The following is a 17079-nucleotide window of genomic DNA, read 5'->3' as shown; positions in this document are numbered from 1 at the left end:
TTCAGTTGTGTCCTGTAGAGAATGATGTGTGAATGTGCGTGTCTGACTCTGTATATTTACTGTTACTGTGATTTGGTGATGTAAAGCCTTTCTTTTAACCCTGTCAGTAAAACTATTGGACTCTGAATGTATATGGTCCTGATCGCTCTTCTGTCTTTTGCATTCAGAGGGTGTTTTACATGAGCGGCACATGCTTCACTGCTCTGAATGTGTTTATAGCTCTATGAACTGAACATGACATGATCAAGAGCTCTTCTTCATCAACCAACAAACATGACTTTCAGCTGCAGCTGCTCATACAACACAATCACACAAAACATTGATCACAGTCAAACACTAATAACACTAGATCATCTAAATCAACATCAATCTTGTGTTTCTGAAGAGAATGAGTCAGTGTTTAATATGATCATCATGTTTTAGGTGTAATATATGATCCCTGTCAATCAAACTGAACAGACTGAATTCAGTTGATTTTCATGCCATTTTCATCTATCTATTTTCATCCTGACATTTTCAGCAGAAGTGAAACTGGTGTGTTCCAGTCCAGATCATGTGACCAATCAAACAGTGAGACTGAAAAGCCCATTTGCATTGTCAGGGTGGAGTGATTGTGATCCTCTCAGAATAGAGCAGCTCTGTCTCCAGAGACCATGTTCAAACCCCAAGAGCTTTATTTGACTTTATTTCCTGCTACATCAAGCTTGTGAAAAGCACCTGCATCTTCATCTGTTAGTTGAATGATGTTGTCAGACACAAAGTGAACTTGTTGAGAAGCTTTATTGAATGTTACAGCAGATTGAAAGATCACACAGTGCTTTGACACGCCAGCTCTCTTTCAGTATTGAGTTGTAAATCACTACAGCTGCAGCACTAGACTCATGTGAATCCTGCCTGACACAGGACACTCAGATACGGCTCATCTTCAGGAGAGAAACATCAGCACTCAGAGCTCTTGTGGAACGAGACCTCATGAGGAGCTCCATCATGTGTTACTCTGCAGACGTACACCTCTCCCTCTTCCCAGCGTGCTTTGCTGAGGGTCAGGACGCTACTGCGGCTGTAGCGGCCGTCCCGCTGGCTCTCTGCGCTGGTCACGACCCCCTCGGTGACCTCTGACCCGTCCAGTGTCCAGCTCACCAGCGCCCCCTGTGGAGAGTAAGAGCTGAGCAGGCAGAGCAGTGCGGCTGAGTCTCCAGAGATCTGCAGAGAAGAGGGCGGCAGCAGAGACACTGAGGGCTTCACTGTGGGACCAGCTGCAGGAGACAAACACAACACATTCACAAACACAAAGAAAACACACTGTTTCACTCACAGCATTTCAACAGCGGCAGAAATCACGACAATCTGATCCTTCATGACATTCAACATCACTAGAGCTGATATAATATACAATATACAAACTACACAATCACTATATACATTTAACTCAGTTTCAAACTGCAGTTTTGTGACTAAAGCTCAGACCAAATTTTAATTATATCACTGTTAAGAAATAGAAAACAATAAATTAAACATTTCTATAAACATATTTGATATAAATTGTGCTTTTATTATAAGCACAACATGAACAAAAGATTCCAAATGAACTACAGAAAGTAACCACATTTACATTCTGTAATCATTTTTTTAAAAAAATGCTTGATATTGATAATGAAATACATCTACAATAACTACATGAATTATGTTTATATTTTTTTCTGAATGTTTAGATGATATAATTATAAAACAATTTGTAACACTTTACTTAAACACTTTATAATGGATTTTTAAATGTTTTAATGCACCTTATAATGCACTGTTTGATCTCATGAACAATTGTAATCATATTTATAATAAATTTTAAAACTTATTCATTGAACACACCTTTAGAAAGTATAATGACTTAAAAAAAGCATTTCAGAATCTGCAAATATTACAATGCATTTGAACTGGTTATATTTATTTATGAAAATATATAATGCATTATAATGTACATTACGAGTATGTTTATAATGCTTTATACATCAGGATTTTAAGTTAATGTTACCAAGTATTATTGATGAATTATATATTTTAATACACATCATAACACATTATTCTGATTCTGTGAATAATGTAACCACATTATACCTCATTATCAGGGGTTAAATTGGGATTTGTTATGTTGGGGGCTCTGTGATTTCAGGCTTTCAAGGGGTGCAAGTGTATGCAAAGACTACAAAATCGTATCATTTGACAAACTGTAAAATATAACAAGTTGTGAGAGAGCCCTCTGCTATGAACACTAAAATGCAGATCAAAATCATTCTATAGATGCTGGTAGTGTGAAAGCTACATCTGATGACAATAAAATCTTCCTGTAGGCCTGTGCCTTCTCCTTTGTGTCAGTATCAAATATAAGAGTGATGCTACCATTAAAGGACAGAAAATAATTACAAAATACAGAGTTAGACATTAAGCCTTGTTTTGTGTTTGTCTTTTGCACAACTAAAATGGTCATTTACTTGACAGAGCAAAAAAGTAGCTTGCCTGGAAATAAAAAAAAAAAAGGATTTTTTTTGGTGTGTAAATTTGTAAATATAATTTATTCTGAAACAAGCAACATTCTCATCAGTGTTTTATCAGCAGTGACATATTTAAATCTGCATATTATGTTATTCACCCTGGGGGCATTTTATTAACCTTTTATAAAGGGCATTTCCCCCAATCTAATTAAATTTATGTTTCATCTTTTATTTCAAATTCTTACATTTGATATATTAAAATAGTAAGTACTACAGGGCTGTTACCAAATTAAATAATTTACACTGAAAAATACAACTGCATTCAATAATGTTATGAGATTCTTCAAAAAATGTTGAATATACAAATAAGAAATGTTGGTGGAAAATTTATACTTTTAAACATGAAATTAAACCACCAGTAGATGGCGGCAAGTGACCGTCTTAATGAGTGAGCCACTGAGTCATTTATTTAAACGATTCATTCAAAAGGCTGAATCAAGAATGAAGCAGTTGTTTATGATTGGGTGATTGAATCTTCACTCAACCGATTCGTTCAAAACGCTGAATCATTCAAAACGGCTGATCGTAGCTGTGCGCTGTTTCTGCTTTGTTTGGAACTATTTTCGCTGCTACAATAGAACAAAAAACAGGCAATATTGCACCTAAAACATAAGTAATTAATATGAACTACTTGTTTATTGAACTGTTGTATGAAATTAGTGTAAATTTCTATCAAGGTGATATTCAGGAATTCACTTTCGGTCGTGTGATGCTTAACTTTATCATATGTCATAAATAGCTAGCTATAAAAACCCCACATATTGAATTTTAATTGCAACATGATAACTGAGTTTCTTTGTGTGAGCAGAGCTCACTTGTTTTGAATTCTCCTCAAGAGGTTACGTGCGCCTCAACAGCGCAATATCACCTCCAGTAGCCTACAATACTAGTATCCACTATCAATCGCCACTTAAGCTAGATTAATAATTCTCACGTTTTGGTTGTTATTGACATTTTAATCAAGCTACTTACCTGGTCAGGTAAGTAAAATTCTCTTTCACTTCAAAAAAATCCACTTGTCCCGCAAGTCCCGGACAATGGTATGTCAAGCCCTCGTAAGCCTGTGTGCCGGGGCTCAGCCCCGGACGGCCCTGGCCCAATTTAACCCCTGCTCATTATAATCTATTCATTGTTACAACTTGAGAAAGTACAGGTCCTTCTCAAAAAAATAGCATATTGTGATAAAAGTTCATTATTTTCCATAATGTAATGATAAAAATTAAACTTTCATATATTTTAGATTCATTGCACACCAACTGAAATATTTCAGGTCTTTTATTGTTTTAATACTGATGATTTTGGCATACAGCTCATGAAACCCCAAAATTCCTATCTCAAAAAATTAGCATATTTCATCCGACCAATAAAAGAAAAGTGTTTTTAATACAAAAAAAGTCAGCCTTCAAATAATTATGTTCAGTTATGCACTCAATACTTGGTCGGGAATCCTTTTGCAGAAATGACTGCTTCAATGCGGCGTGGCATGGAGGCAATCAGCCTGTGGCACTGCTGAGGTGTTATGGAGGCCCAGGATGCTTCGATAGCGGCCTTAAGCTCATCCAGAGTGTTGGGTCTTGCGTCTCTCAACTTTCTCTTCACAATATCCCACAGATTCTCTATGGGGTTCAGGTCAGGAGAGTTGGCAGGCCAATTGAGCACAGTAATACCATGGTCAGGAAACCATTTACCAGTGGTTTTGGCACTGTGAGCAGGTGCCAGGTCGTGCTGAAAAACGAAATCTTCATCTCCATAAAGCTTTTCAGCAGATGGAAGCATGAAGTGCTCCAAAATCTCCTGATAGCTAGCTGCATTGACCCTGCCCTTGATAAAACACAGTGGACCAACACCAGCAGCTGACATGGCACCCAGACCATCACTGACTGTGGGTACTTGACACTGGACTTCAGGCATTTTGGCATTTCCTTCTCCCCAGTCTTCCTCCAGACTCTGGCACCTTGATTTCCGAATGACATGCAAAACTGAGCAACAGTCCAGTGCTGCTTCTCTGTAGCCCAGGTCAGGCGCTTCTGCCGCTGTTTCTGGTTCAAAAGTGACTTGACCTGGGGAATGCGGCACCTGTAGCCCATTTCCTGCACACGCCTGTGCACGGTGGCTCTGGATATTTCTACTCCAGACTCAGTCCACTGCTTCCGCAGGTCCCCCAAGGTCTGGAATCGGTCCTTCTCCACAATCTTCCTCAGGGTCCGGTCACCTCTTCTCGTTGTGCAGCGTTTTTTGCCACACTTTTTCCTTCCCACAGACTTCCCACTGAGGTGCCTTGATACAGCACTCTGGGAACAGCCTATTCGTTCAGAAATTTCTTTCTGTGTCTTACCCTCTCGCTTGAGGGTGTCAATGATGGCCTTCTGGTCGGCAGTCAGGTCGGCAGTCTTACCCATGATTGCGGTTTTGAGTAATGAACCAGGCTGGGAGTTTTTAAAAGCCTCAGGAAACTTTTGCAGGTGTTTAGAGTTAATTAGTTGATTCAGATGATTAGGTTAATAGCTCGTTTAGAGAACCTTTTCATGATATGCTAATTTTTTGAGATAGGAATTTTGGGTTTTCATGAGCTGTATGCCAAAATCATCAGTATTAAAACAATAAAAGACCTGAAATATTTCAGTTGGTGTGCAATGAATCTAAAATATATGAAAGTTTAAATTTATCATTACATTATGGAAAATAATGAACTTTTATCACAATATGCTAATTTTTTGAGAAGGACCTGTATAATGCATTAAAACATGACAAACAACCAGTTTCAGATCTAACAAGGAATCTATAAATATTATAATGCATTTTATCTTTCAATACTTTATGACAAGATATCTGTTACGGTATACAGGAGACAGACACAGATGTAACAGGTAATGGATGTTTATTTGACCACAGTAGAGCAGGTGAACACACACAGGTGAGTGAACGGGTTGAATAGAGGTTTGAGCAGGTAGTATGAGGAATAGTTACTGTCCTTTCTTTTTGCAGGTAGATGTATGCTGGAGCTTGGAGACCGCTGGAGCACTGAGGAGATCGCTGGAGAACTGAGGAGCTGACTGGAACACACCCACACAGCAGACGAGGCACACAGAGGGAAGGAGACACGCTGGAGACAGGTGAGTATACGAAGAGGAGTCCTTGAGGTAAGCGTAACATAGGGTATATGCGAACGAGACCGGACGTGGAGTGCTGTGTGCGTGTGGGCTTTATGGTGCTGTTGATGAGTGGGGTGATGAGGTGCAGGTGGCGGTGATCAGTACTCTGGTGATGGCGTGCGTTGTGATTGGAGGAGGTTGGAACCTGACGTGTCTGTGACAATATCAGGCATTATAACATGCATCCAAGAAAAGCATTACCACAATATCTAATACTAATTATAATTAATAAATGTAGTTCTTGTTTTAAAATCTAAATTATATTTGTTTAAAAGGAAATAAATAGACAGACTTACCGAGCACCAGTTTAGTTCCTCCTCCGAATGTGTACCACAGTGATACAATCTAATGAAACGGTCGTACAAAAACCTCTATTCCACTCGAGTGAACACAAACTCCAGCAGAGAGAGAGAAACAACACTTCAACACACTGATATTAGAAGAAACTCACATCTTCTCAACACTCACACATTCAGTTTGGACTAAACCAGGGCTGGGCAAACTCGGTCCTGGAGGGCCACTGTCCTGCAGAGTTTAGCTGCAACCCTGATAAAACTCACCTGTGTGTAATCCTGAAGACCTTGATTAGCTGGTTCAGGTGTGTTTGATTAGGGTTGGAGCAAAACTCTGCAGGGACAGCGGCCCTCCAGGACCGAGTTTGCCCAGCCCTGGACTAAACGCTTTCTGATTTAACACTGTTTATAGATATATATTTGATGATCTGTGACCTCTGAGGTGACCTTTGACCTCTTTTATCATGGATGATGTTGTGGAGTTTCTGATAATGATCTTCTGTTCTTCATATGAAGCTCAATCATCATGATTCACAGAAAAACCTGCAGCTTCAAATAAATTAATCAATAATTCTGAACATTTCATATGAACATTGTTTAATCTAGTGTCACATGACCTGATTATGAGTCCTGACGTCAACCTTCATCAAAACAACATTATGTGTTTTTTTTTTGTTTGTTTGTTTTGTTTACTCTAAATACAGTAAAACTTTTTTCTCATTGTTAACATGTTTTTAAAGATGTAGTACATTACTGTACTCACAAAGAAATAATTATTGTGTTTGACAAATATGTAAAAAAAAAAAATCTACTTTCATGATACTATAGTCATTTTAGGGGCCTAAAAAAAATCTTTTATTTTTCTTCCTTATGGTGGCCACCATTTTGAGATCACATGACCAGATGAAGGTAACACTTTAGAATAATGGTCATTAGTTAACATTAGTTAATGTATTAACTAACATGAACTAACCATGAGCAGTTCACTTGTTACTGTATTTGTTCATTTTTGTTAACATAAGTTAATAAAAATACAGCTGTTCATGGTTTGTTCATGTTAGTTCACGGTGCATTAACTAATGTTAACAAGATTTTAATAATGTATTAGTAAATGTTGAAATTAACATTAACAAAGATAAATAAATGCTTTATAAGTGCAGTTCATTATTAGTTCATGTTAACTAATGACCATTATTCTAAAGTGTTACCCAGATGAATTCTGCATTCTTTATCTTGGTCACATATTATCAGAAACATTCACCTTATATAAATGAATCATGAGAGTGAATAGATTATTTCTACAGCGGCACTGAAAGCTGAAAATGCTTCATCCACACTGAGAGATGTTCATATAGTCTGCAAAATATAAACAAAAAAATAAATAAATAAAATTTATAATTAAAAATTATAATAAAAAATATTTTACAATTAATATGTACAGTTGTTACAAAATGATTCAACATCATCAATCTGAATGTAAAATCTTAGGTTGCACTTTATTTCGATGGTCCACTTTAGATATTCTACTAACTATAAGTAACTTTTGAAACTACATGTTAACTAACTCTCATTACATTAGTATCAGTAGACTGTAGAAGAGTGTTAGGTTTGGGTTCGGGATCTGGTAAGTAGAATAAGTTGACATGTAGTTGTAAAGTTACTTACAGTCAGTAGAATGTCTAAAATGGACCCTTGAAATACCAAATCTTATATGCAGAGAGTTTATTAGTGTGTCTGTTGTAAATCCTGCCCACTTGTTTGCATTGTGACACATGCTTCAGTGCTCTGAGAGTGTTTATAGTGCTGTGAGTTTAACACTTCATGACTGAGAGCAGAACAGAACACAATCTTCATCATCACACAAGACAAAAGAACAACAATGAACACAATCATCTTCTTCATCTGGACTCTGACTCTCTGCATTCAGGGTAAATATCTTCTATAAATATCTTGCAAAATAAACTACAACATCTCATTTACAGTCCAATAACCATTAATGAGTAAAATATGGTAATTTCAGAGAGCTGGGGACAAGTGACAGTGACTCAAGATCATGCAATAAAATCCATCAAACAAGGAGAAACTGTTACAATCAGCTGTAAAACCAGTCAGCCAATTTCTGGCTGTAGTGACTGTGTGTCTTGGTATCAGCAGAAACCTGGAGAAGCTCCTAAACTCCTGATTTATTGGATAAGAAGCCTTCAGTCAGGAACTCCATCTAGATTCAGTGGCAGTGGATCTAACTATGGCAGTGATTTCACTCTGACCATCAGTGGAGTCCAGACTGAAGATACAGGAGATTATTACTGTCAGAGTTACCACAGCATCAACAGTAAAGCTGTGTTCACACAGTGATAAAGAGTGGTACAAAAACCTCGTTCAGTCAGACGTCACAGTGATGCACTGATACAGCTGAGAGATACTGCAGCTGCTGATGGAGGATCACAAACAACACAATGACAATGTTTACCAAAGTTTCTCAAGACTATAAAGGATAAATGTAATATATAATATTTAAATACATTCTCTTGACCCAGTTTATTGTTCATTGACTACTCTTAGCAAAGATGCTCACGAGTCTTTTATCTGGAGTCCGAGTCGAGTCTCGAGTCGTTATTTATTTATTTATTTTTCTCATAATCAAATGCTATTTTTTATCCTAGCTGTATTATATAGACAAAATATGATCTTTCTATAATCTGTTTTATTTGAAATTAAGGTCCTATGATGTAAGGGATAATGTACATCCAGCTTGTTACTTTATAATCCAATACAATGAACGAAACAATCGTCCTGGCAACACGAGTAGTCATTTTCAACACAGTCGCTAAGCGGACACAAGATGGCGCCAGTGAGTCACGGTTTGTTATACAGCAATTTTTTATACAGCTTCGTTGTTATTGACGACAGTCATTATCAGAAAATATCAAACTTCGGAATATTTAAAGCTGCTGTCCATGATTTTTCCACGTTGTCACCATCTCTTGTTTGAAACCTGCGATTGCAGTCATATGCGGAACAGTTATCTGTACGTGCGTTGTGCGTCGGCACAGCTCGTCAGCCTGGATGAATCTAATGCTTGCTGTCAGTCACCGCACCGGTGTGGATACTGAACTTCAGAATCACAGATTCTACATCTTGAAAGTATGACCAATATAATAATTTTCACTGGAAAATATCATCTGAACAAGTAAGTAACGTCTGCCACTTTTGTTCAGACCAACTGAGGAAAAAGCATTAGGCCTACAATAAATCACGCTGCCAATGATGATTAAATCTAACGACCGCTTAGCTTGGAGCATGCCAAACCGTGCAAATGATTATTACTGTTATATTGTTCTCAAATTGTTATTGTTAACAACATCAGCATTGCATGACTGTGCATTTAGTGTATATTAGCGTTACCTGTAGATTTCAATTTCCGTTATCCAGTGCCGCGTTAAGCCTTCGCGGGGCCCTGGGCTAACGAACTCAAAGGCCCCCCTCCCCCTCGACATCCATAATCGCGCGTCTTATGCAAATGAGTCAGCAGATTTTAATATGAATTAGATATTATGAATTTAAAACATGCAGACAAAAATGATAAAAACATTTCTAGGATTGTACAGTACTACAGTAGGCTCATATGCGCTCATCCATCATTATGACTTTGCATTGCTGATCTAAAAATGTAAAAAATAAAATAAAAATTATAAAAGGCTTTTTAACAAGTCCAAGTTTAAATTCGACCGATTCGACTCTGCCTTTGGAATTTCAGATTGGTCATAACATCATTTCAAATGCGATGTGTCTGAAGATTATTCTAGTTAATTATTCTGTCACAGACTTTTTTTAATGCACGTTTTATACCTAATAAATGTACTATTAGTTTCTTCTCTAAATGTGTTTCCATCACGTTTTATGTGCATTTTATTTCGTTGAATAAAAAGTATCCACCCCAACGAGTGTACGAGTTACATTTATTCACATCTTGTGCAGTATCTTAAAATGTGCAGATGTGGCCGTTTTTTTTTGTTTTTTTTTTTCAGAAAACCAGTATGACTCATTTTAAAATTCTGTACTTACTTACATTACTGCATGCATAAGTTTCAGAAACCCACTTTAAAAATGACGGTCAAATGCAATAGATCATCAGTAAGTCACGGTAATGGATACTTTCTTTGTCCATTTATTCAGTTTCTTAATGATTTTAGTAGTAACATTTAACATAGATAGGCTTTAGCAAGTTATTGACAACATTAATTCTATTATGCTTCATTTTTATGAACATGCACACGGCTTCTGTCTCGCGCACAGACGCGCGTGTTAATACCTTGGTGTTAAGTCTGTAATAGCGGGCCACCAATCCACCAGGCCCATATGCACGTGCATACCCAGACGCTACGCCACTGTCCTGGTTGTATTCCTGCGTGCGTTTCCGCTGCGCCTGCGACGATGCGTTTTAAAACGCAAAAGAGGATTGTCTCGGGGGCCCCCAGTGTTCGGGGCCCTGGGCTGCAGCCCATGTTGCCCATTAGGATAACGCGGCCCTGTCTGTAGCCACTCCACAGTCCTTTTTGACCAAAATTCACTGCATTTAGACCTACAAAGATTAATCAGGTCTTGAACATGTTAAGGCGAACAGGGCATTGGATCCTCCTACAGCGCTGGCCCTCCAATTCTGAAGGGGGAATTAAACACAAAGTAAAACACAAACAAACTCACACTTTTCACAATATGATGTTTTATTAACAAAATTCGGGAGGAGCAAGTTCAAATAATTAACCTAATTAGCACAGGTGGAGAGCATTCAGTTAATCAACTCAACCAATGTCAAAAGGTATAAATTCAGCAGACTGACTTCTGCTCATCTGAGAGTTTATCAGCATCCCTCCTCCACCCCATCTCCTCACTTATAGTTCTATCTACTTTTACCACACCGGGGGGGAGTATACTCTGGGTTCGGGCCAAAATTCAGAGCTCGGAGCCCTCTCCCCGGACAGCACGCCAAATACGCATAACTTTACTCTATTTAATTACAGGTCCTTCTCAAAAAATTAGCATATTGTGATAAAGTTCATTATTTTCCATAATGTAATGATAAAAATTAAACTTTCATATATTTTAGATTCATTGCACACCAACTGAAATATTTCAGGTCTTTTATTGTTTTAATACTGATGATTTTGGCATACAGCTCATGAAAACCCAAAATTCCTATCTCAAAAAATTAGCATATTTCATCCGACCAATAAAAGAAAAGTGTTTTTAATACAAAAAAAGTCAACCTTCAAATAATTATGTTCAGTTATGCACTCAATACTTGGTCGGGAATCCTTTTGCAGAAATGACTGCTTCAATGCGGCGTGGCATGGAGGCAATCAGCCTGTGTCACTGCTGAGGTGTTATGGAGGCCCAGGATGCTTCGATAGCGGCCTTAAGCTCATCCAGAGTGTTGGGTCTTGCGTCTCTCAACTTTCTCTTCACAATATCCCACAGATTCTCTATGGGGTTCAGGTCAGGAGAGTTGGCAGGCCAATTGAGCACAGTAATACCATGGTCAGTAAACCATTTACCAGTGGTTTTGGCACTGTGAGCAGGTGCCAGGTCGTGCTGAAAAAACGAAATCTTCATCTCCATAAAGCTTTTCAGCAGATGGAAGCATGAAGTGCTCCAAAATCTCCTGATAGCTAGCTGCATTGACCCTGCCCTTGATAAAACACAGTGGACCAACACCAGCAGCTGACATGGCACCCCAGACCATCACTGACTGTGGGTACTTGACACTGGACTTCAGGCATTTTGGCATTTCCTTCTCCCCAGTCTTCCTCCAGACTCTGGCACCTTGATTTCCGAATGACATGCAAAATTTGCTTTCATCCGAAAAAAGTACTTTGGACCACTGAGCAACAGTCCAGTGCTGCTTCTCTGTAGCCCAGGTCAGGCACTTCTGCCGCTGTTTCTGGTTCAAAAGTGGCTTGACCTGGGGAATGCGGCTCCTGTCCACCTGTCTGACTCAGTCCACTGCTTCCGCAGGTCCCCCAAGGTCTGGAATTGGTCCTTCTCCACAATCTTCCTCAGGGTCTGGTCACCTCTTCTCGTTGTGCAGCGTTTTTTGCCACACTTTTTCCTTCCCACAGACTTCCCACTGAGGTGCCTTGATACAGCACTCTGGGAACAGCCTATTCGTTCAGAAATTTCTTTCTGTGTCTTACCCTCTCGCTTGAGGGTGTCAATGATGGCCTTCTGGACAGCAGTCAGGTCGGCAGTCTTACCCATGATTGCGGTTTTGAGTAATGAACCAGGCTGGGAGTTTTTAAAAGCCTCAGGAATCTTTTGCAGGTGTTTAGAGTTAATTAGTTGATTCAGATGATTAGGTTAATAGCTCGTTTAGAGAACCTTTTCATGATATGCTAATTTTTTGAGAGGTTTTCATGAGCTGTATGCCAAAATCATCAGTATTAAAACAATAAAAGACCTGACATATTTCAGTTGGTGTGCAATGAATCTAAAATATATGAAAGTTTAATTTTTATCATTACATTATGGAAAATAATGAACTTTATCACAATATGCTAATTTTTTGAGAAGGACCTGTATATGGATATGTGAACTCGTGAAATTCATACATATATCTGTAAAAGACTTTAATCAGCTCGACATGTGCCTCCAAACAAACAAACAAACAAACAAAAATACAACAACAACTGACCCTGTTCAATGCAGTCAATGGGGCGCTGCGTCCTACAGCAGGATCAACCTGGTTTACAAACTAAATGAACTACAAGCAAATTCAAAATAACTAAATACAAAAAAGAACACAAATTAACAAATTGATTAAATCACAATACAGTTAGAACAAGCAAAAACAAATCAATCCCAGAAGAATAAGAGGAGAATCCCACGTAGAAGGCAACGTTCTCAGGACCTTGCGCAGCATTCCCTAAAAGTTCTCAAAAGGTGACGAAAATGACGAACCTTAACAGAACATTTGGGACGTTCCTAAAACGTCCTCTTTTGGTAATGAAAGTGCTGCAGTTCAAGTTTCCTTATATGATTTTAGGGGGACGTTTCATTTTGGTTATTTTATGGTCAAAAAAGAATTTTACAAAGAGGACATTTGGGAAGTTATCAAAACGTCCTATAGTAATAGTCCCCTAAAGATTCCCAGAACGTCCTGAATGTTCCCTGAAGGTCCACCAAATAACGTTCCCCAAACCTTAAAAGAACTCCACATCGTGACCGTCTGAACATTCTGGGAATGTTACTAGGTTACCCTGCTAGAAATTTTACGTTCTCAGAACATCCACTGGTATTAAGGACATTGTCTAGTAACATTCCCAGAAGATTGCTCAGTTGGACAGTCAGGGCTTGGATAATGAGTGCCATGTGCCAAGTAGATCAACTTGATATTAGTTTTGTCTTTTATGTCATGAATTGATGACAGATTCATGAATTTGTTGATGTCTGCATCCATATACTGAAGCGGGAAATGTCTTTCAATGCCAAATACTTGATGAACAGCATCATGTAAATTCTCAACTCTGTCTGGTATCCCAGATGAGAGGTCCAATCTTCTGGGGCTTCATTTATAAAATGTTGCACAGAAACCTTCCTAAATTTGATCTTAGGATGATTTCTCAGATGTGTGTACGTGTGAGTCATAGAATTAACGTACACACAGAAAACAAGCGTATGCCTCTCTTTCAGATGTGAAATCTATAAATCGCAAATAATCTTGATCTTGCACTCAGCTGAATGGTTTCAGTTCTCTGCATTGTAAACGACACCTAATTAATGTAATTTACATATAAAATCACCAGTCATCATCCAAATCCTTTCATTTAGAATGGCGAGCTGCAAGAATAGCTTAGATTTTCAGGAAAAACTGTCATGTGCAAATTTTGCACTTTTGTGTTCTTAAATATTTTATTACAACAAACTGAGCCTTACCTCTTAAGTTTATGAATATTTTAAGTGTCACCATTTGTCTGTCTTCAATATGGTAATCTGTCAGTGGGTATAGATGGCAAGGGCATTATGATGAGAGAAACTTGCAAAATGGGGCACAATTCGAAAGCTCTGAAATGCTCAGGACCTTGCGCAACATTCCCTAAAAGTTCTCAAAAGGTGACGAAAATGACAAACCTTAACAGAACATTTGGGACGTTCCTAAAACGTCCTCTCCCAATACCAAACAGAGAATTTCTTTCTCAATGAAACTCAAACTCTTTTCCACTACAACCATCTGGATGATCTCAGCAAAAACTGGCAAGCTACCAGAAAGGCCACAATTCTGGTGTTTGCACTGGTGCCACAACCAACTCAACAATATCCTTAAGTTCCATGAGGACCTGCCAAGCTGACTCATCTGCAGAGATGCGCGTAAATACATGGAAATGTATTTAAAATACAAATACAAAATACTGTGTGGAAAAATGTATTTAAATACAAATACAAAATACTGTGTGGGAAAATGTATTTAAATACAAATACAGTATTTTGTATTTTGAAAATACACAAAATACATGTGAAATTGAAGATTCAGTGCAGGTATCCCTATTAGGCTGAAATCTATCTGGGCCTATTCTGAATGCCAAAAAGCATTTAGATGTGTGCAACTACTTAGAAACTTTTGTTTTAATTTTATATACCTCTTCCCTTCCCCTGCCCTGTAGGAAATAAAAAACTACAAAAAAAAAACAAAAATTTTTTTTTTAACTTTTATTATGTTTTATCACCAGAAAGCTAAAGAGAAAGCGGAAAGTCCTATCTATGTAAACGATTTAGAAAAAGTTCCATCGATTCACAATTTATATCATCGCTACGAATCTATGATATTGTCATATGATATCACCCATCCAACATGCAGTAACGCTAATGCACAAATAACAAAAAATAGATCCCAGCAGCCTTTTCACGAGAGGAAAACGGCTGTAATGTGATGAGGGGTGAATGCAGCAAAAATGTAAATGGATGGGAATGAAAAAAAAAGTCTTGTAATAATAATACGTTTTATTTATATAGCGCCTCTCCAGGGCTCAAGGACGCTTTACAATGTACATTTAACAAAGAAAGAAAAACACTAGTAGACAATGATGACAAACAATAGTTAGTAGAAACAGTAAAATAACATAATATGGACAGGGCAGCACAGCAGAATAGAATCAAGCACAACAAAATACAAAACACAACTTAAAGATGATAACATTCAGAAAATAAGTGAGTTTTGAGTAGGGAACAAGCAGGTATTACAGTAATCAAGGCGAGATGACAAATAGTTTCAGCGTCTTTGACTCATAAAAGGACGGAGCTGAGCAATGTAACATAGATGAATGAATGCTGATTTGGTGATAGAGTTAATATGAGCCTGAAAGGAGAGAGTGGAGTCGAAGATTACACCTACATTTTTAACAGTACTTGATGGTTTGATGTATTAAATACATGGAGAGACATAGTGATTGACAGGTGAAAGTAATCAGTAACCAAGGGAACAAACTAGGGAACTCCATGAGAAAACAGAACAAAGCAGAACAAACATGTTACAATGGGATCAGTTTATAATGCGTTTCCTTGTCATGGTGAGCAGCTGTCCGATGGGAAACAAAATAAAAATATAGCTGCGAGCAGCGATGACGGGCCAAAGCCCGGTGGCACCGCCACCCCGGTGGCTTCAGGTCAACTGTGCACAGCGGGCAATGGGCATTTAAAGCGGTTAAACATAAAAGTACTATGTCAATATCACACCACATTTACTGCAGCAGCTTTTACTTCAAACTTCAGCCATGTTTTTAGTGTTTTTGGTCCAAACAGCATATTATTAACTTTTAACCATTTCAACTACCAGAAGACTGCTATTACACTACAATTGTCCACTATAGATCAAGTTTTAGAATAACTAATATTTTCGTACATATATTTCCCTGTCAGCTTGCCTCCTTTAAGATGTTTTGTCATTCGAACTTAAAAAAAACAAAGACTAACAGTTTTCTTATCTTTTTACTGATCTGAAGTATAGTACCTTCATTTTGAATTCATCCAGGTTCAATTACTAAACATACAATCGTAATTTAATTTAAATCAAACAATGAGTGCAAAATATCATCCTAATCTGCCATGTCTGTGTTTTTTCTCAGACAAACCCTAAAAAAATTCTAGAGCAAATTACATACTGTTATTTGTGCAAACTCCACCGTGCTCTGAGAAATCTAATTTAGCCTTAATGCGAATGTCTGTGATTGCTGATGTTGTATCCACCTTATTCCAACGCCCCACGACGCTTTGCACGAATTATGGGAGTAATTTCCGTTAAACTGTAAACAGTCAGTGATAGACATTATGATCTTATTAAACTGGGTACAATAAGATGACATTATTCTACTCACCCTTCAAACAATGAACAATAAATGGACATTTAAAAGTGTGAAAGCATCAACAACGTAATTTCAACAAGCCATGTAAAGGTGTGATTTTTTCCACAGCAATAACGGATGGGTTGAACATATGCTATAGTGATATATATATGCATTATTTAATACATTGCCTTAATAAAAAAGGTCATGAACTTCAGCATTGTGTGATACCTGTGAAACAAACCTGGAAAGAGACGTGAGGCTTTGAGGAGATTCTTTGTGCATATCCAGTGAATTATTAATGGGATGTATTGTAAATTATATAGAGAGAACAGACCACAAATGTACAGTATATGCTGTCCTTTTTCATACTATTACAGCAGTATGCAAAGAGACAAAATAAAATATTCTGGAGGATAGAAAGCAGCTGCTGAAAAGAGCTCTTGCCATAAATATTTTTGTTATAACATATTACAATACCAAGCGTTATGTCATTCTCATGATGTCTGAAAATAAAACATAAAAGAAATTGACAGCTGATTCAGTCAAGCTGACAGATAAGCTTTAATTGTAGGGCAACCATATGATTTGAAACGATAAGTTTCAGTTTTTTTGAATGGAAATTCACCAAACCGGAAGTGGAACCCGTAATTTGAAACGCAGTAGGCTAGTCAGGAATAAGGCTAGTCAATAATCCTCACACTTCATGTTTTTGACCTCCCTGAGCTGTTGTTTGTGCCCCAATCTTATGCACCAA

At 37.8% G+C, this 17079-nt stretch overlaps 1 long non-coding RNA gene and 1 gene segment (V, D, J or C); one reads left to right on the top strand and one right to left on the bottom strand.

Annotated features, from left to right (window-relative positions):
• Positions 1-761: 761 nt before the first annotated feature.
• Positions 762-7347, bottom strand: LOC125247321. 2 transcript variants are annotated; one of them, XR_007180053.1, is made up of 3 exons: positions 7253-7347; positions 5995-6534; positions 762-1256 (listed from the first exon to the last, which is right to left on the bottom strand). It is a non-coding gene; the product is annotated as an uncharacterized LOC125247321 (long non-coding RNA). The 2 variants fall into 2 exon arrangements; XR_007180052.1 differs by lacking the exon at positions 7253-7347 and having other exon boundaries at positions 5995-6913.
• A 382-nt stretch (positions 7348-7729) lies between these two features.
• Positions 7730-8510, top strand: LOC125247296. The segment is given in 2 exon segments: positions 7730-7919; positions 8012-8510. Coding segments are annotated over 2 exon segments (384 nt in total).
• Positions 8511-17079: the final 8569 nt, after the last annotated feature.

The sequence above is a fragment of the Megalobrama amblycephala genome, linkage group LG15 (genome assembly GCF_018812025.1).
Source record: "Megalobrama amblycephala isolate DHTTF-2021 linkage group LG15, ASM1881202v1, whole genome shotgun sequence".
Lineage (NCBI taxonomy): Eukaryota > Metazoa > Chordata > Actinopteri > Cypriniformes > Xenocyprididae > Megalobrama > Megalobrama amblycephala.
Note: the sequence above shows the minus strand (reverse complement) of the source record. Positions and strands in the feature narration are given on the sequence as shown.